The following is a 21,613-nucleotide window of genomic DNA, read 5'->3' on the forward strand; positions in this document are numbered from 1 at the left end:
AATCTTGGAATAAGTCGTGGGCCTTGAGTAGCCAAACAAAAGCTATACAGTATCGTAAAATTCAACCAGAGATCCCTACTAAGCCCTGGTTTTCTAAAATATTCCTCTCTAAAAATATAACAACATCAATTATTCGGATGAGACTGGGTCATATGTGCATTCCAACGCATCTTAGGAGAATTGGCGTTAAAGATGATGATTTATGTGACTGTGGAGAAGTAGGTGACTTAAACCACATTATCCTATCGTGTTCCCTCCATGATCATTCCCAACTGTATAATAAACTATCTTTAATCCCTATTCCATTTCCTACTTCTGTAAATATACTACTTGCTTCCAATGATAAATATGTATATAATTGTATATCTAATTACTTAACATTAAATAATATTAATATTTAGAATAAGTTATATGTCATTTAGTTTATTGTAGAATTTAATTATTTACCACACTGTTTTAATTAACTTTCTTCCAAATTCCGTTTCCTTTTATTCCTTCCGCCGTTCCTTACCTTTTTACCCTGTCTGTGGCACAATACGCATCCTTTGTGTCAAGTTGCCAAAAAAGAAAAAAAAAAAAGGTGAGTTATTCAAACTCTACGGGTTGTTGCCAACCGTACATAATTAATATGCTTACACTTTAAGATTCAGTAATGTCGCGGATCATATTCATTTGTATTACGATTTACGTAAAATAAAGTCAGTTATCATTTATCCATCAAAGGGAGCGGTTTTATTTTATCATCTTCAATCGTTCTCCCTTAATTATCATTTATCTTTATCATAAATCTTTAATATAATATTGGTTGTAAGGCAGGCTGCAGCAGTAGCCCCTACATAAACAAAATGTGAGCGAGCGAACTGCGATTGAATGTCTCCTCTCCGCTCCACGTTTAGGTATGAAGCTCGTGAGCATCTACCAATCGCTTAATATTAAGCAAATAATACATCAAATGATTGATCTTATAATTTTATTTAACATTCTTTCCAGTTGGCGGTGTAGCAGGGTAAACTGGTGACGTCACTGGTTTCCGTGCCGACCTGGCGGCCGTCGTCGTCGACGCAGCGGCACTGTCCGCGGCGGCACTGCACGCTCCTAAAGTTGCCGTTCTTGCAGCACCTCGGCGGCTCATATGACGACTCCATTAGCGATAAGGCTAATGCGCATTCTGAAAAAAAATAGTCATTACTCATCAGGAATTGTTTGTTGTTTACGATGTTCTGCTAGTGGGAACAATTTTTATTCACACTCGAGAGGGCGCAGGTTTAATCACAATTCACAACCTGACATTGACACAGCAACAGGTATAGTTGAGTCCAACCGCTCCAACGTCGTTATTAAACTCTGTAGTCTGTACCTATATTTTTGTGGTGCGTTATACTTTGTTCTGCATAATGTTGCCAAACAAAAATGCACCAATAAAAGGGTGAACTTACTGCAATTCATGGTGTCATACTCTGGAGTGCTCGGTGCCGCCTCATAGTTACCTATCCTTATACCCCTTTCGTCTCCGCAAATTTTCCTAAAAGTTAATCAGATTTTGTTACACAAACTAATTGCTGAATGAAATAAATGAAAATAATTCGGCTTGCCAAATTTGATTACAAATGGTGATGAAAGGGTTAAACCAATGTGGTTTAAAGCAGTGCTTGTTAAATGCAAAAGATCTTTATGACCGCCTTGTGGTCAGCAATTGTCTAAACTTTAGGCAATTTTCCTCGTCTACCTGTAATGCAACAAGGACTCCACACCGCCGTTTATCCATACAAACGTTGTCCCCTGTTTCCTCCCTGGATAATGCCGGTAGAGTTATGATTTTTTTCTTGAATATCTATGGCCACTATTAGCATGTCCCTATGTTTTCTTTTTTTTATAATTTTATTATTAAAAAAGATAAGAACGTCTAAAAACCCAAAAAAATGGCCAGATTTTCCTCTGTGTTCAAACACCTAGAAAACAAAACTGGCTAAAATATACAAAAAATAAATAAAACATAGGAACACAGCTCAAGCCTTGCTTTAATTCTTAATGAAAAAAGTACTTAAATCGGTTAAGTTTTGGAGAAGGAATCAGGGGACAACGAATCGAAGATTTTCTGTTCTTTTATTAGAACTTTTGTCGTGTTGTCTCTATCGCGCTCTGCGATGGGAGACTTGAGATTGGTGAGACGGCAATACATTTTCAAATACCTATTTTCAATTTCTCTCGCCCCTGGTGTATCCTCTTAACCCAAGTAACTATTTAGCAAAACTTACGAGCCATTCGCGTTTCTGTAAATTCTCCCGTAGGTCCCATCGGGCAGACATCGGATGGAGTTGAAGGTTGAGAAGAAGTCCACGTTGAACCCCTCCTCAATACTCTGGATGATCAGTGCTTTTCGTTCGTCGATGCTCAAGTAACAGGGCGTTGTGTGGTTGTACGGCGGATTACCTTGGGACTGACTCGGGAACAGATCTAGCTCTGCATCGTCTGAAAATGTTTATAAACATCTTAGTGAGAAGATAGAGAGATGTCTCAAGTGTCAACCGTCAGCGAAAAAAATTGGCCGAAAGCTATGCAAGGACCACTGACCTCCATTAGGTATACAAGTACGCTGGACTGATTTCCCAGCTGTTTTTTGAACCTATTTGAAGCGGAATCAGCGCCCCCAATGCGGGGGAAGAGAACTAAATCTGACGTTAGTTTGATGTTTGAAAGTCGCCATATTGGCGCTGATAGCAGTAGTGGGAGTACTTGGAACTAATACTAGTTTCTACAACCAATAGCGATTAAGCGGCCATTTGCAAGTTAGGTACGTCAGATTTAGTTCTCTTCCTTCCTAGCTTCAAATAGGCACAAAAAACAGCAGTCATTTCAAAGGGCATCATAAGTCCGGCAGCGTACTAGTATAATGTAGGTCAGTGGCAAGGACTGAACGAGTGCTTTGAAAATTTGCCACTTCTCTTTGTGGGTTTGCTTAGGCACAATCTGTTTCTTATGTCAATGAGCAGAATAGATTATAATTATAAAAGTTTATAAAATATCAGTTTCGGTGAACTTACAGCATGGTAATTTAGAAATGGGTTCTTCATCTAGGTCTATCGTGTGATGATCAATAGCTTCCCCGGTGATTTTGTTCACGCAATAGCAGGTCCTATTCAAACACTGAACAGGGTTGAAATTCCCATCCGAGGTGCATCTCGGTGCGATCACTGGGTAGGGAACGCCTGGCTCGATTTGTTTCGTGATTTTCTCGTGCATACGGGAACAGCCTGAGAAAGATACAGTTCTGAATAGGGCACTTAAACAATGATAACGGATCCTACTATTCCAAAGAGGAAAGATATTATGCTCATTGGTTGCGCTATTGGCAAATTTGCTACCTTATCACGTAAAAATAGCGATCAACAATCCACTAGCAATAATCGCGCGAGCGATTGCTGGGTGTCATGAATGTCACAAGCAATGGTGTCATGTATAGTGATGGATTGCAATCGTATTGTTTTGGCTGATACGTGATACGAAATTGCGAGCAATTATCGCGCAATAATTGGTATCGCATTGCTCTGGCAAGATACGTGATACGGGGGCGGAAAATGTAACCTCTAAAATGACAACCGAAAGCAGTTATTTCCTTACCACATGGCATGTTTTGCGTTGCGCTTCTGTAAGGCACCTCCCCAAATAATCGCTCCCCTTCATCTGACTGACAGAAACATCTGAAAATATTTTAGAAAAAATTGCCAATGAATTAGCCGTCAATGTTTTTAAATATCCAACATTTTTCTAAGTTATGGCTATTATCACAAATGTTTCTACTTTCTATAATGCTCTACCGCAAGTTTTAAGTTTCGAGAAAGACAGAAACCTGCCCTTCTTGTAAATGCGGATAATCTACAATGTACTATCAGAGAAATTGATTCATAGTCAGATAGCTGACCTGCGTAATTTGGTCGCACTATTTATGTGAAATTCATATAACAGACCTCGGTTAACATTGACTTCACCCGACCAAATAAAGTATCTGCTTATCCTTATGGATCAACTAGACGTTCCACGCGGCTTCGGCCGCGTAAATTAGATATTTCACAGAAAAATTTGTCCACAAAAAATAGCCTATGATCCTTCACGTGGTCTACTTCTTATCTGTGTCAAGCCCTTTCAAATAATTTCCCCCGTTTTTTCCACATCTTCCTCTATTTCTTCGCTTCTATTAATTTTAGGGTAATAAAATATAGCCTAATGCCTTTCTCAATAAATGGGCTATCTAACACTGAAAGAATTTTTCAAATCGAACCAGTAGTTCCTGAGATTAGCGCATTCAAATAAGCCCTTTCTAATAATTTCCCCCGTTTTTTCCTCATTTTCCTCTATTTCTTCGCTCCTATTAGTCTTAGCGTGATCAAATATAGCCTATATCCTTCGTAGATAAATGGGCTATCTAACACTGAAAGAATTTTTGAGGTTAGCGCGTTCAAACAAACAACAAACAAACTCTTCCGCTTTATAATAAGTATTATTATAGATTTCTTCCACTTTACATACGTCTGCGTCGGTATACAGTGGAAGGGTGCGAAGTTGCCCTTGCCGTCGCAGTAGGGCCGCGTCTCCAGCGCGCCCGTCTCTCCGCGCTCGTGACGCGCGTCGTAGTCGTCCTGCGCGTCGTGACATTTCGACTTCACTGGAATGTAACGATAGGGAATGGTGATTTATTTATTTTTCTTAATTAATTTCATTAATATTATCTTCCCCAAAAGTTTTGTGGGTAATTGCTAATCACTTGCCCCTACTTAAAATTTTAGGAAGAAAATCGCACTGAGTAAAGCGTCGTTTATCCAAATGTCCACGACGCGTCGACACACTATATTTAAATAAAACACTGAGAATTACCGAAGATTCATATTGGGTTATCTGCAGTTTTGACCTATAACCAATGATATTCTATGACTATAACTACTTAGTCAAAAGTTCATATATGATATAACATCAAAACGCTCAACAGACTAACAGTTCATCTAGAAGTAAGTAAAATGACATACTTCTGACGCATTTTAATGTGTCCGCATCACAGTAGAGGCCGTGACCGCAGCGGCCGACCGTTGAGCCCACACCGGGACCGCCGCGGCTGCAGTCGCTGCCCGCACCTGGAAAACCATAAACACGTGCATTTTAAGGCTACTGCGGGGTTAAAATGGTCACATTTAGAATTCCTCTCAATCAATTCAGCAAATGAATTGTCAAAACTGTCAAACTGACAAATGTCAAATCAGTACAAAAATATAGAAATGAATTGCAAGCAGAGTTGCATTTTGCGATTTTAGAAAAATGAATCATATTATGATTCATATCATGATTCTTCAAAGCGACCATTTTAGCTCCGCTGGTCTACATGATTGATGCAGGCCTGCAGTTGCTAGGCAAGATTTGGCAAGAAAATGGCAAGAACACGGTATATTAAGACTATTGAAAAATTAAGGCATTACTATGTCGAAGATGCTAAATTAGAGGTCTTTTCTGACAGCTTACCGAATCCATAAGAATTACCTATGTTGATTGGTGTCTGGATTTCAATCCTCTTAAAGAATCTCGAATCCAAACTAAATACGGTCTGATTGGACCTTCTGGGAATATGCTAGATATAACTGACCGTAGAGCGGCAGACACAACTCGCAGCAGTTGCAGGTGGTGGGTGACGGTAGCCATATGCCGGCGTGCGTGGCGTTGTTGATGCGGCACTCCGCCGCGGTGCTCGCGCAGCCCGGGTCCAGGAGGTAGTCCTGTGGAGGTTAGCACTGACCGTAGAGCGGCAGACAGAACTCGCAGCAGTTGCAGGTGGTGGGTGACGGTAGCTATATGCCGGCGTGCATGGCGTTGTTGATTCGGTACTCCGCCGCGGTGCTCGCACAGCCCGGGTCCAGGAGGTAGTTCTGTGGAGGTTAGCACTGACCGTAGAGCGGCAGACAGAACTCGCAGCAGTTGCAGGTGGTGGGTGACGGCAGCCATATGCCGGCGTGCGTGGCGTTGTTGATTCGGCACTCCGCCGCGGTGCTCGCGCAGCCCGGGTCCAGGAGGTAGTCCTAGTAAAGGTCACAATCTAGCTTATTATTGAGGTCTACTTCCGGAGCAAGTGGTACAGGTGTTACAGGTGTACAGGTTAATAGTGATTTTTAACACGCTTTTATTAGCTTGGGCTGTACCTACGTATGTCACGGAATCTTTGAGTACGATTTTTACCCATCTTCAGTTATAGTCTAACAGCTAATTAATTCGAAACTTTGCATACGTATAAAGAGCCAATGACATTGAAATAATTAGAAAATAATTGGCCAAGTGCGAGTCGTACTCGCGCACGAAGAGTTCCGTACCAGTATAGAGCGAAAGTAGACAAAAATTTAGTTTTTTGTGTAGGATTGTAAATATATTTTTTATTTTTTAAAATTAAATATTAAAGCACAAATATAATTAAGAATTTTGTGAAAATTTCAAGCATATTTCAAGTGCTTAGCTGTTACCATTATTGATTACAAGCAAAAAAAGGGAGTATTACTAAATATAAAAATTTAATTTATTTTGTTTTAGTATATGTTATAGCTGCAACAGAAATACATAATCTGTGAAAATTTTATCTTTTTAGCTATTTTTATTTTTATTTTTTTATTATAATGCTTTTGTCCCTGATTTTTATTCGAGGGATTTATGTTCTGAATACAATTTATACTGTCACATGTCTACACACTTATCTCCTATTTCTATTTTCTGTTCTGTTAATACTATTTACCAGGGATTGAATAACCGAAAAATATCGGTAAAAAAGGTTAACGGTATGACGTCATACCTTTAAATTACGATAGCCTTAAATAACGGTACCGCTATTTTTCGGTATTGCAAAATTACGGTACCAATATTTTTTTTCGATACCTAAACCTGTAAAATAAAGGTATAGTGCGGAACGGCAACATCGCAATTCGCAAGCGAGCCGGACTGCGCGGTGCGGCGCGGCGTTGTCAACAAACAACCGATGTTTTTAAAAACCTATAGACTGACTTCTATTCTGCCTGCCGCGCCCGCGCCGCGTAGGTTGTCAATAATTTGCGTGTGTACTTTGTTAAAAGAACGAGTAGACCAAGATGGATAAAAGTAAGTAAATACTTTTTATTATTAATGATTACATTAGTGTCATCAGCAGTTTGCCACCAAACAGATTTCCACTCAGCCCCTGTAGACAAGTGGCAAAACGCTAACGCTAACGCTAACGCTAGCGCTACAAAATGTATGGATTTGACATTAGTATTCGCTAGCGAAGCGATGACTTATGTCAAATCGCATACATTTTGTAGCGCTAGCGTTAGCGTCAGCGTTAGCGCTTTGCCACTTGTCTACGGGGGCAGTTCTGTTCAGCGGTAGACACAGGAATCTCCCTTATTGCTACACGCTATATTTTGTGACATGGTACTCATGGTTCATGGTACTGATGTAAATAGATATATGTAAATTGTAAAAACTACTTATTGCTACTTCTGTGCGCGTTTATTTCGAAACATTACACAAAACATCGAAACTTGTGTGGCGTGGCTATACACATACCTATTTTGTGTAGGAATTTTTTTCTACGTCCATGAGGAATACACAATGCTTAAATTGGCTACCTCGACCGTTACATCATACATGATATCTACATCATCGTTTCTCGACCGGTGGGTCGCGACCCTTAGGGGTCCGAGATTGTTTTTAAAGAGGGTCGCAGACTGTTGAAAAAAAAATTAATACAAACTACATATAGGTACAAAAGATTCGGTTTTCGAACGAACCTTTTGTATCGAACGTCGAAAAAATCGTGACGGGATCACAAGACTTTTTACTTAACTTTTTGGCTTTTTCGTTGCGACATAAAAAAAGTTGAGAAATGATGATCTACAGTTAATCTTTGTTCGTTTATTTATACGAACATACGAACTTAAGTGTATATGTCACCATACAATTGTAAAAACCGTTAAATTGTAAAATAACTAACGAGATTGTAAAAATATGTCGAAAGATTCATGTTATACATAATATACATATTTATAATCTAACGTAAAATAATGTGTTAAAATAATAAATTATAGGCAGCTTATTCGCGTCCGAAGTCTATCAACATTTTACAATTTCACTAGTTATATAATAATCTAACGGTTTTTACAATTTTACGGTGACATATATAAACTTACTTTAAATTTGATACCAGCCAACTTGAACGTGAGTTTTAATTTTTACCCGAATTTTTTTTTTTCAGAATCAGCAATAAAACGTCATCACTCGCCAGACATTTTAGGGGATTCGGAGCGACCACTGTCCCCCTCCGTTCTCCATCCTAAAATAGCTAAACATTTGGAATACAACACCAAAAAACATCAACCTGAATGTTACCACTGCGTAGCAATCAAACAAGAAGAAAAGGACCAAAGAAATGACATTTTTAGCTTACTTATAAAAGAAGAAATGAAAAATATAGAACCTTGTATGAGAACTCGTGTGTATTCAAGAATCTTAGTATTTCTACATTCCTTGGAAGGGAAGCACAACAAAAACGTTCCATTGACTGACTCTGAAGTAGATGGTTAAGAAATGGTGCCTACATACTACATAATTTTGTTAAACTAATACTAAAATAACTACTATTAATGAAAATGCTGACTGATTATTAAATAATAATAAACAAATTCTGTAACAATGTTTTATTTTAATCGATCACAATAATACAAAAATCAAAACACCGTTAATTTCCCGTCACCTAGTCAGAGTTCGATTACGAAGTGGAAAAAAAAATGGGATAAAGTACACAATTCTTGACACGTCATGAACGGTATACGTGTATATATATATATATATATATATATATATATATATATATATATATATATATATATATATATATATATATATATATATATATATGTCATATGTAAAATAACTAACGAGATTGTAAAAATATGTCGAAATACGAAATATTTATAGCTATATATTTATAATGTAACGAAAAAAATGTGTTAAATTAGGCAGAATATTCGCGTCCAAAGTCTATCAACATTTTACAATTTTACTAGTTTTATTACAATCTAACGGTTTTTACAATTTTACGGTTACATATATATGAAATATAAGTAAAACAATCATAAAATCTCCTCTTAAAAAGTACACAATCTTCTAAAACGTAAATTTATATGCAGTACCATAAGTATATATTTTTTTTGTTAAATAATTTATGTATTTATTTATTTATTTTTTAAAGTTATGAATTAATCTTGTTGCGAAGAAGATCACAAAATCGGTAAAATATTTTCTAGTGTTCATTTATTATTTCTTATTACTAAGATATCCTCGACGATATTTTCGTTTAAATTGTAACGTAAATTATTCATCACATATTTTAAAGAAGAAAAAAGGCGCTCCACGCTCACCTGCGTGGCTGGCACTCCTAACACCACCTTCGATAAAAGATATAGTTGAGGCTCCAACAAAGCTTTCTTATGCCAAAATGATAATATATTTTCATTTGGTGGTAGACGGGTATGGTTGGAAAAATTTTGTAATAGATTTGTGATATCAGCCCGAGTGTGAATATATCGAGCGCGTTGTTGAGATCTTTTCTCTCTTTCTGTTTGTGCCAACAGCATTTCCACTTCATCGTATAGTACTGAAACCGCCGAAGATGTACTCGGACGACAGACATTTTCGTCATCTTCTTGATTGTAAGAAGCATGATTTGCTTGTATTTTCAAAATTTGTATCCAAGTGGTGTTTAGGTGTTGCAAAGCCAAAGCCTCCTCCTCTTTCGATAACACTACCTGGAATCGAGGATCTAAATATAATGCACCAAGGAATGTGGCATTGGCCATTAAAATATTTTGTCTATTTTTCATGAATATACAAATCTGTTGCGCTAGAGGGACTTGCACGTGTGAAGTATTTAAGTAACATTTTGTCCAGTGGTAAAAAAAATCACTTAAAGTAAGCTGTTCTTCTTGTAACACCTTAGTGCATATTTTAGCAGGTTTCAGAGAACTTATCAAGTCATCAATAGTATCCCAAAAGGTGTTAGAACAATACAACGGATCCCCAGGAATTTCAGAGCAACAATCCTTCAGAGTTTTCAATCGCTCTAACATATCAAATGTCGAATGCCAGCGTGTGTTATTGTCTAAAATAGCCTTATTCTTTTTGGTTGATTTAATTAATTTTCTCATATTAGGTGTTCGCAGTTGCCTGACAATTGAGCGCGCTTGTTCAATCGTAGGGAGTGATTCGTCTTCTCTTAGCGCATCTTGAATTGCTAGTTGTAGTGAGTGTGCAGCGCACCGTACTGATGTAATTTCGTACGGTATATCATCATCGGATTGGAAAGTCACTTCCAGTATTTGGTTACCGTTGTATTCTGGACCCGAATCCGACTCATCGTCGTCACTTATATCGTCTTCTCTATGTTCTCTCAAAATGTCGTTCATAAGGCGAGTCAATTTTAACATATTGGCACCATTATCTGATGTGATTGAATAAATTTGATTAATATTTATTTCGTATTTCCTTATGATGTACAATAACTTTTCTCGAAGGTAATCTGATGTACTTCTATCCCACATCTCTGCCATACCTAAGGTTTTAATCACCACTGAGGCATTTTCGACATATTGGGCATTGACTGCGAAAAATGTTCGATCTAATCGAGTGGCACTGTCAATTTTTAGTGAAATTAATCTGCCTCTAATTTCTCTAGATATATCTTTTCGCACCTTTTCCGCCGTCTCTGTAACTAATGTTTTTATTGAGTGTGAATTCAAAGATTGGCATTCTCTCGGGCTAACGCCTGTCATTGCTATGATGTTCCTAAATGCCTGATCATCCATCAATAAAAATGGTCTTCCATGTGCTGTTACCAAGTCAACACATTGCGATTGTAAATATATGTACTTTGAGCTTTTTTTCAGCGATTTTAAAATGTCATTATCATTTTGATCACTTGTCTCTACAAGTTCTTCGCTTCTGTTTAACTTGTTTCGGTCTTTGACTATTTTGTATTCATCAGGATGATTCGAAGACAAGTGATAAAGTAAGTTTGTACCGTGTTCGCCCTGAAAGGCAAATAATATTCATTATTTTGAACCTAATATCTAGGCCTAACTTAAATTTATTATAAAAAAAATTAATAACATGTTTATTTTAATTTAATATTTGTGCTTTATAGAAAGAAAATAGACAACAGCTTATTTAAAAAAAATAGCATATTCTTTATTTTATAATATTATTTTACTTTTATGTAATGAAATTTTTATCTGAAATAAAATATTTTATTTTATTTATGTAAACAAAAACCAGAGCCAATATTCCAAAATCATTCATAGTTTTATAAATTGTAGGCATAAAACTATTCGAAACCACTTTCACAAATCAAATCAAATCAAATCAAAATATTTTTTATTCAGAGTAATTTTTTACAAAAATATTTCTGAACGTCGATACTAAGGTGCCTACCACCGGTTCGGGAACTAACCCGGCGAGAAGAACCGGCGTAAGAAACTCGCACGGGGCCATCTTTTACTAAAAAGATGGAAAATTACAATTTGAACATATATAGTGCACCAAGGCTTTAAATGAATATGTCAATGGGCGCTGCTGGTAAAGAAGAACTGTCAAAAATGACGTTTTTGTATGAAAACAGCGCTAGTTCCCCCTCTCGCTACGTTCATTTAAAGCCTTGTCGAACTGTAACAATATTATGACTTAAATCTATTTACAACAGGAATTATAAAGAGTATTCAAGTAGCCTGTAAGAACCACCCTATTCCCAAGGTGTGTTGTCGTCGATGAAATCATTGATTTTATAATAAGCTTTAGTACACAAACGTTCTTTTACAACTTTTTTAAATTTATTGATAGAGAGATTTTGAACGTTTACTGGGATTCTATTGTACAGGCGTATACATTGGCCTTTAAAAGATTTGCTGACTTTGCTAAGTCTGATTACTGGTATTTCTAATTTGTTCTTATTCCTAGTGTTAAAACAATGATTGTCGCTTGATTGTCACATCAAGGGCAACAAAACCATTGTTGACCAGTGTTATTAAAGCAATTTGTGCAAAATTATTCCCTAACCATTCCAAAATATCAAAAATGCACAACGTTAAAATTCAAGTTTTTACTTCTGCCGGCACTCCCGGATTGCAACCCGTCTTTTTTTCTACGTCCATGGTTTATACGTACCTACATATTATGTAAGTAAATTAAAGTTTTAAATTATTTCACATTGAAAGTGCCCGTACGCGTCGCGCCGCTGCGCGCTGCCATCCCAGTATGAATCGGCCCTAAATGTAAAAGTTTGTGAGGATGAATGGATGGATGTTTGTTTGTTACTCTTTCACGCAAAAACCACTGAACGGATTTTGATGAAATTTGGTATGGTAGTAGTTTAGGCTCTAGATTAAAACATAGGTTTTTATATCCCGGAAAATTATAGTACCTACATATTCCCGCGGGATTCTCGATAGTATATTTACGCGGACGGAGCCGCGACAAACAGCTATTTAATCTTATCTTACTTCTTACTAATACTATTATAAATGTGAAAGTTTGTGAGGATGTATGGATGGATGGATGTATGGATAGATGTTTGTTCCTCTTTCACGCAAAAACTACTGAACGGATTTTGATGAAAATTGGCATGGTAGTAGTTTGGGCTCTGGATTAAAACATAGGCTACTTTTTATCCCGAAAAAGTACAGTGTTCCCGAGGGATACTGTATTTACGCGGGCGGAGCCGCGGGCAACAGCTATATACATAGTGTGTAGGAATAATGAAAAAATCCATACTAATTACTAACCTTAACGTTTGTTTCACAACCAGGGACTAAACATTTTGAATATTTAGTGTCTTTATCATATGTAAAATATGCGTAAACCGCATTCTTCCGCTTTCTTCCCATTATTGTTTTTTAAATTTTTAATAAGAAACACCCAATAAAAATTAGCAACGTAGGTAAAACGCTTAGAGAATCAAACTAAAGTAACACGTCAAAACTATAATGCAATTAGCGAGCGAATGAAAATTGACTAACTAATATTGCCAGGTTCAGGGCTGGGACGCATGTAAGTTGCAACTACCCCGGATTGTTCAAGTCTTTACATGATAAGTTTCGAGCTGGCAACCGCGCCGCCACCGCGCCCGCGCCGCCCGTCGCGTACTCTGTATTTTTTCGGTACCGAAATGATTTTGGTTGGGGTACCAATATAATAAAGGTATAACGATACCATAAAAAAATTAAGGTATAATTTCATTATTTAGCGGTACCGGTACGGTAAATCGCTACCGTTTTGGCTCAACCTTTAAATCAAAGCGGTATCGTAATGTAATACCGGTATAATACCGGTATTACTGTACCGCTTTCAATCCCTGCTATTTACTCCTTTTATTATTTTAACACAATATAGCAAAAATTCTTCCCTATTTTTCTTATCTTTTACAATTTCCTTTATGCTATCAACATTAATTTCTAGTCCTATTTTCATCTCCAGATCATATTTTGGCCTCGAGTATATTGGGCATTCTGTTAGAAGATGTCTCTTCTATTTTACTAGGGTCACACATGCACGATGGGCTCTCTTTGCACCTGAAGCGGCACAGATACCCAGAGAGCCCACCGTGCCCGGTGCCTGTGTTATTTCCTTATTGAGTTTAATCTCCTTAAAGACCTTGTGAGCTGCCCCTATATCCTGTGCGAACATTTTAGTGACACCTCCAGTAGTACCCTCTTGGTACCTTCGATCCCACTCACGAAGAGTTTCCTCACGGATTAGCCTCTTCGCGTGTGAGACCGGACATAGGTCATAATGGGGTTTAACCCTCAGTCCAACTGCAGCTTCTTTGGCCAACTCGTCAGCGCGTTCGTTTCCCGTTAGTCCCACGTGTGCCTTGACCCAGAACAGAAATATCTCTCTGTTCTGGTTCAATGCACACGCGATGTTCTTCTTAGTTTGTAAGGCAACCTTATTAATGGTTCCGGCGCTGCACACGGCCTCGATTGCCGCTCTTGAATCGCTGTAGATACCAATTTTGTGATCTGATGTATCCAGAGCAACTTTCGAGGCCCTGCTCAAACTCAAACTCAAACTCAAAATTTTTTATTCAGAATAAATTTTTTCAAATATTCTCTGAACGTCGGGGCTACACAGATGCCTACCACCGGTTCGGGAACTAACCCGGCGAGAAGAACCGGCGTAAGAAACTCGCACGGGGCCATCTTTTTCTAAAAAGATGGAAAATTACAAAAAATATATTATAAAATAACAGTGTCATTATGACTAAATAAAATACAACGAATGTACAATTATTATACATATTATAATGAAACAGCTCTGCAGGGGGCGACCTTATTCCCATGGTGTACTATCATTCATGAAATCAGTAACTTTATAGTACGCTTTGGTACACAAACGTTCTTTAACAACTTTTTTAAATCTATTAATTGAGAGATTTTGAACGCTTTCTGGGATCTTATTATAAAGGCGTATACATTGACCTTTAAAAGAATTTTTGACTTTAGTAAGTCTAGTCACCGGAATTTCAAGCTTATGTTTATTACGAGTATTTCTCCCATGGGTATCACATTTTTTCGTGAATTATTGATATATATTCTTTTTAACATATAATACATTTGATAGGACATATTCATATCAGCGCAAGAAGTTCCGCCTGATAGACTGTGCAGTGGTCTGCAAGCTTGAGCTTAAGGTGCCGCGTCTCCCGATCACCTGTCCATATTGACAGTGCTGCGCCCACCTTACCCTCAAGCTTGCTACCATCCGTGAAATTTTTTATCGGAATGTTGGTATTATCTATCTCGTTCTGGTCCATCAGGCAGGTGTAGCCTAATCGTTGTATTTGTGCAGGGTGGGGGGTGTTATTAAAAGTTTCCACCGTTTCGATCTCCAAGTCCCGGATAATGGTCTCGGCTTTTCCCTTTCGGGCTAAGTAGAGGTTAGCCGCCTCCCTGATTCGTAGATCAAGCGGCAGTATGCCTGAAATAGCGAGAGCTAAGTGCAAGGAAACAGTTCTGTAGGCATAACATGCTTTTTGGGCGAAGCCCCTTTGTATTGCATTTAGCTGCTTCCGTGCACTCAGCTTCCTCGCTGAATCCGCCCATGCACAGGCCGCATATGTTATTGTGGGTTCCACAGCAGCATTATAGATCATCTTTGACACGTTGGCCTTCAGCCCCCAGCTGACTCTGGCCGCTCGTGAGAGCCGGGAGTGTAACTTCACCGCTCTCCGGCAAACATTGTCTATATGGGCGTTGAAGGTCCACTTGTCATCGATGGTTAGGCCCAATAACTTTATTTTGTTGGTCATAGTTATTGAGACCCCTCCCATGCTCAGTCTTGGAGTGTCATATTTGAGCTTACGAGTGATGACCATGGCTTGCGTCTTGTCGGGAGCGAATTTCAATTTGGTCTCCACTCCCCACGAGTGCGTATACTCAAGGGCATCTCTCGCAGCCTCATTTATGACGTCCGTAGTTATACCAAAGAAGAGGAGCACTATGTCGTCGGCAAAGGCCTGGACATAGTGCCCCCTCTGAATTAGGTTTTTGAGTAATGGATCTAATTTTAGATTCCAAAGAGAAGGCCCACCCACCGAACCCTGGACACATCCTTTGTCTGTTTCCTTTTCATATTCCTCTCCAGCGTACCTCACCTTTGCCCTCCTGTTCGACAGATAGCTGTCGATCGTCTTTTTAATATTGATCGGGCATTTCTCCTCCGCCAACCTCACCCTTATCTTCGGCCACCATGCACTGTCAAACGCCCCCTCGATATCCAATGAGACCATCACTATAATCTTTTTGTTTTTCAGGTTTGTCTTGATCTGGCTCATAAGTTCGAAGAGGGCGTCCTCTGTGCTTCATTGAGGTGTGAAGTCATACTGATGGGAACTCAGCCTAGGAGTCAAGTGCCATCTGAGTCTCCTCACCAACATCTTCTCGAATAATTTTCCCATCACCGGAAGGAGGCCTATTGGTCTATAGGATTTTGCTGTCGTATAGTCCTCTTTATTTGGTTTTCTGAGGACTATGACTGTAGCCTCCTTCCAAATGGTGGCGAAACACCCGAGTTGCAGACATTTGTTGAAGAGACTCAGATGAAACTCTGGATCAGCGTTCACTGTTCGCGCTATTATGTCTGAAGTAAGGCCATCCCCTCCTGGAGCCTTCTTAGGATTGAAACTGTCCATAGCAGATTTAAGTTCGGTCTCAGTAAACGGAGGATCATGATTGTCAGGATCATCTTCTCGGTTCACGAGATCTGCTTGGGATCGTATTCTGCCATGGAATTCAGTGTCTTCTTTGGGATCATCCCGGGGATAGAAGACCTCGGCCAATTCTTCGACGGACTCCTTAGCGCTGAGTGTGGTTCCTCCTTTTACCAGCAGCAAGTCTTCCTGTCTCTTCCCTGTTTTCCTAAGAACCCTATATATCCCATCCCATAGTGTCTCCCTGTCTTGTTTTCTCCCTCCAGCTTTGACCTGTTGTTGTTTGGCCTCCTCCTCATAGTCTTTTTTCTGTTTGAGATATTCGTTTACAACGAATTCTTTCCTATCTAGTGCAGCACCACGAATTCTTCTGCGGAGTGTCCTGGTCTTCCTTTTCTTCTGTTCTAGCTCGTCATTCCACCATGGGGGCTTTTTTATCGGAATAGCAGCTTTCTTCTTCGGGAGGGTCTCTTCACAGGCGCTTGTCACAACGATATTGTATTCAGTTACGGTTTTATCTAATTCATTTTTAGTGTTTATTTCTGCTATTCTTCCTGTGTTTAAATTTTTATCTATTTTAAATTGGGCTACTTTCTCCAAGAAGGCTGTCCAATTAGCATTTTTAGTACTTATTGTATTTCCGAGTTGCGCTATTTGGTTTTATTTTAATGTTTTGTTTACCCATACTGAACACAATACCGTTGTGATCCGAGCAAACCATCCCTTCCTCTACCTTCCAATCTTAGTGCACGCAGTAACATCTATAATGCTACTGCATGTCCTCCCACCCCTGATGGTAAAGAAAGTAGGTTTCCTTCCTTCGTTTAACACTTCCATTCCCCATTGGTTTAACAGACCGGAAAAGACGTCACCTCTGGAGTCGTTTTCTGTACTGCCCCACTAAACACTTTTTGCATTGGCATCGCCACCCAGGACTAGGTCCTAGGTCATTTACGATTCTACCTAACTGATCCAGGTGCTCATCTACATTTTGGTCAGGTTCAAGGTAAAAGGACACAGCTGTAATCACATGATCTCCAAGTCCGATGCGGGCTACAACTATATTTTTCGAGGTATATCTGGCCTCCATAGAAGCCTCGATATTATTATCGAAGACCGCTATCGCTGCTTTTGTCCTTGCTTCACCCTCACCAGACTGGAAGATTCGCACCCCGCTGACTTCCCTCATCCCTGACTCGGCTCCAGTGTACGGCTCCTGAATCAATGCAAATGTAAATTTGCAAGCCTCCATCATCAGTTCTTGTGTGGCCAGTTTCTTCTTTTGCAGGTTGATCTGTACCACTCTGCAGGTTCTTTCATAGGTGGCGTTGTTTGTGCTATAAATCATGTTAAGAGCGCCTTTAGCAGTATACTACTGTCGACCTAGCGACTGCGTCCCATTTCCTCCTGACCGGACAGCAGTCGCCAAAGGCATTATGCTCTGCGTTGTCTATTTTCGCCCGGATACAGTTTATGCATTTTGGAGGTGCGTACTCTGCTAATAATTTATCGCAGTCTGCCTTTTGGTGTGGGCCTCCGCAATGGCTGCAGACGTTTATTGCCTCGCGGCATACTCTTTTCGTGTGGCCGTACCCCAAAAATCTGGAGCATTGCACCAGTGGTGATTGGTCGGCCACTGAAACCCTTTGGATATCAATATATACCGAACCGTGATCCGTCAATCTCTGCCAGATTTGTGGGGAGACCCGCATGACAACGTGGTGAGTATATGGATTTCTCGCTTTTCTTTTATATTTCACTTCCATTAAATTCTGGTCCTACGGCAGTCCCTGCAGGATGTGTTGATTTTGTTGTTTGATGGCATTGATTATGTCTTTATCCGTGTTAATTTTCAGCACACTCTGCAGGACTCTCCTGTCGTAAGAGGGTCTTTGTTTTTAATTTCTTCCACTTGCAGGTTCCCTTCTTTTCCAATTTGCTCCTTTATTTTCTCTATCTCTTCCTTATCCCTACATCCTATAATTACTTTCCTATCTTTCGCCTTCCTTACTTTATCTATTAAATATCCTATATTCCTCGCTCTTTTGCTTTTATCACAGTCCTAATTTTTTCTATTACGTCAGCGAGTGTATGGTCGCGGCAGCATCTGCCCGTGGCGTCGGTCTTCCCGCCACTACGCTGGCATACGTTGCCGCCCCCACCCCGCCGGCTGTATCCTCCAGTGCCTTCTTTAATATTTCCATGTTTCTTTTATTTTCTATTAGCAGTCTGTTGTTTTCTTCCAAGTTTTTGATTAATTCTTGAGTTCGATTATCAAGAGCGACGGTGTTTATCGTCTTTTTCTCCTAACCTCGCCCCGTACTTCCTTAAGTTCGTTAAGTTCCTGTTCCGATTCCTTCAACAAATTATGCATTCTTCCTAACATATCCTCTATTTTTTTTTCTTAGTTCTCCTCTCAAGTTTTTCGATCGTGGGAAAACGAGACACAATTGATATTCTTTTGTGTCTCGTTCACCGGGGAGCGTATGGAGCTTGATGAATTGATAATTAATAATGAAATTTAAATAAAATAAATGGGGGGCTCCCATACACAGGGGCGGATCTACTATAAGGCTTTTTGGGCTGCAGCCCAGGGCCCCGCGAATACAGAGGGCCCCCAACCGAACTAAAACCAATAGACGATGTTGTCAATAATAAAAATTATCTAGAAAACGTGCACGTTACGTGGTCTACTTCTTATCTGTGCCAAATAATAGAAAAATTCCTCCAGTAGTTCGTGAGATAAGCCCTTTCAAATAATTTCCTCCCGTTTTTTCAACATTTTCCTTTCTTTCTTCGCTTCTATTAGTTGTAGCGTAATAAAATATAACCTGTAGCCTTTCTCAATTATTGGACTATCTAACACTGAAAGAATTTTTCAAATCGAACCAGTAGTTCCTGAGATTAGCGCGTTCAAATAAGCCCTTTCAAATAATTTCCTCCCGTTTTTTCAACATTTTCCTCTATTTCTGCGCTCCTATTAGTCGTAGCGTGATAAAATATAGCCTATAGCCTTTTTCGATAAATGGGCTATCTAACACTGATAGAATTTTTTTAATTGGACCCGTAGTTCCTGAGATTAGCGCGTTCAAACAAACAAACTAACTAACAAAATCTTCCGCTTTATATTATTAGTATAGATATACCTACATCACTACAGAAAACAGTTTCTTGTCAAAATGGCAATTAGTTGAGTAATTAGGTAAGCAGTGTTAGCCCAGGGCCCCACAAATTCAAGATCCGCCCCTGCCCATACAAAAAAAACACATTTTTTCCTATTTTTATTCTATAATGGTACCGAACCCTTCGTGCGCGAGTCCAACTCGCACTTGGCCGATTATTTAAGCACTACTAGCACCCTGGGCGCTGAAGAAATCTCGCCCAGAGCGCTGATAGTGCTAAAACCGACACTGAAGGCATATTTGGGAAAACTTTATAATTACCCGTAAGATAAATAATTATCATACCATTTTTCCATAAATACGAAAGTCGAAATAGATAAGACATTATCTCTAGGGACACCTAATCCTTTAGTCCAAGATTGACTTTAACTCTTACTCTCAGTAGGCTTAAAGAGAAATAACATTACCTATATTTAATTCAAAATAACTTTAACTCAAACTTTAAGTAGGACTTAAAAGTTAAGATACACTTTGGAAGAAGGAAATAAGTTGCCCTGTGCTTATTACCATTAGGTATCACCTCTAATTATAGAGGATGTGACTGCGTTGAACTCTTTTGTAGGGGTCGAGGAATAATGTTTCGGAGTCCAGAGTTCTTTACTCTGGATTTATAAAATTGTTATACTTAATTATAACGTTAACCTATTTTATATTGTTCTAAATAAGGTATGTATATAATAGTAACTGCTAGCTTTTAAATGCGCTCTTCGTTTCTATTACGCACAAAAGAAAAACCTTGAAATAAAGAGGTTACAACTACTTTATATCCCGAATTTTGTTTCCAAAGATTTATTATTCTAGCACACATTTGGTGATAGTTATTTAGAAGAGGAATAAACCACTACTGAATAATATTACCGTCATATATCCGGCAATCCTATTAGAAGATATCTTAAAGTATCCAAGGCTTTGGGAATGAGGAGGTTGGTAATATTCCTACTTTTTTCCTGACGTTTTGCACATTTTCTCTAATACACAGTATTTAAGATAACAAAAGACCAGCACTAATTAAATGTACGTCACGTACCTGGCAGTATCCATTCTGGCACAAAATATCACACTTTACGTAAACGAACAACAATAGAAAATAAATAAACAATGCTACGGTTTTCGCAGCCATTTTGTTCGCTTTGTGATTTCAATACATTATCCAGTATCCTCGATAATTAATATCTGATATGCTATCTACTGATATACTTCTTTGAAGTGTGCAGCTAATTAAAATAATATATAGGCTACGTTATTTTTAAATTAAGCCTTACGCACTATAAATATAAGGCGTAAATAATATTAATAATAAATTATAATAATAAATATATTTGCGTGTACGTACCTAAATCAAATTCAAATGATGATTTTGCATATCAGAGGAAGTGACAGATAGAAGTTATAAATTATTGTAGATTATACCTATAGAGTTTTGATTAGATGTATTTCAATTAATTTTGTTTACTTAGATGTAAACAAAAACCGAAATTCTTGTAAAGCATCATAAAGTGTAAAGTACCTAGATACTCATGACTCTAGAGCAAGCATTTGTTAGTAGATGTAGATAGGTAGATACTGGCAAGGTAACAAACAAACTGCAGATAAATAAAGTTGTTAATTGGGGATTAGCATTGCATAGTTCTTTTTAAAGCCCGGAGCTGGTAGTAAGACCTAAATCCTGATTTTGTACGAAGCTGTTTCAAATGTTACATGATAATAATCTAGTACCTATACAGTAATCTAGGTGCACCTAGGTCCTATAAGCTGCAAATGTGCCAGGTAGATCCCCTAGGGCCCAGTTGAATTAGCTGGTAGTTATTATTAGGTATTGTAGACTGTAGTTACGTCATGCAACAATTGAAAGAAGCCGTCTACAATGTAAGAATCAGAGACAAAAACAACACCTTGACTTGGTTAATTATTATTAATTTTCACAAATTACTATAAGTATCTACAATATTGTACTTACTGTCGGCAACTTCATTGCGCGAAAATTCATGTTCCTTTATAGTGCTGGAATCATAATTTTCTTCATCATTTATTTATTGAAGGACCAATTAACAGCTAAGTAATACCTTCGCTAATACAAAATATTTCTAAAACTAGGTAAACATAACAAAAACATATTTTGTAGTTGGGGAGGGGAAGAGGGGATTTCGGGAGTAGCTCCAGCGTGTCAGATTACGGT

At 38.5% G+C, this 21,613-nt stretch overlaps 1 protein-coding gene across 2 annotated transcripts; it reads right to left on the reverse strand.

Annotated features, from left to right (window-relative positions):
* Positions 1–952: 952 nt before the first annotated feature.
* Positions 953–20,601, reverse strand: LOC121739640 (thyroglobulin-like). 2 transcript variants are annotated; one of them, XM_042132148.1, is made up of 9 exons: positions 20,465–20,601; positions 5,627–5,756; positions 5,019–5,123; positions 4,525–4,660; positions 3,619–3,698; positions 3,042–3,251; positions 2,256–2,469; positions 1,437–1,522; positions 953–1,168 (listed from the first exon to the last, which is right to left on the reverse strand). In XM_042132148.1, exons 1-9 carry the CDS (start codon positions 20,555–20,557, stop codon positions 975–977), a joined length of 1,248 nt encoding a protein of 415 aa, XP_041988082.1. In that variant the 5' UTR covers positions 20,558–20,601; the 3' UTR covers positions 953–974. The 2 variants fall into 2 exon arrangements, with proteins under 2 accessions (XP_041988082.1, XP_041988081.1); XM_042132147.1 differs by lacking the exon at positions 5,627–5,756 and adding an exon at positions 5,927–6,056 and having other exon boundaries at positions 20,465–20,599.
* Positions 20,602–21,613: the final 1,012 nt, after the last annotated feature.

This window comes from Aricia agestis, chromosome 2 (genome assembly GCF_905147365.1).
Source record: "Aricia agestis chromosome 2, ilAriAges1.1, whole genome shotgun sequence".
Classification (NCBI taxonomy): domain Eukaryota; kingdom Metazoa; phylum Arthropoda; class Insecta; order Lepidoptera; family Lycaenidae; genus Aricia; species Aricia agestis.

What these genes read in the sequence shown, in the direction of transcription:
- LOC121739640 (XM_042132148.1), bottom strand. Translation starts at nt 20,557, where the DNA reads ATGGCTGCGAAAACCGTAGCATTGTTTATTTATTTTCTATTGTTGTTC. An exon ending in GTTGTGTCTGCCGCTCTACG is followed by an intron (nt 5,124 to 5,626) that starts GTCAGTTATATC and finishes ATGGTTTTCCAG; the next exon opens with GTGCGGGCAGCGACTGCAGC. An exon ending in CATTTCTAAATTACCATGCT is followed by an intron (nt 2,470 to 3,041) that starts GTAAGTTCACCG and finishes AAACATTTTCAG; the next exon opens with ACGATGCAGAGCTAGATCTG.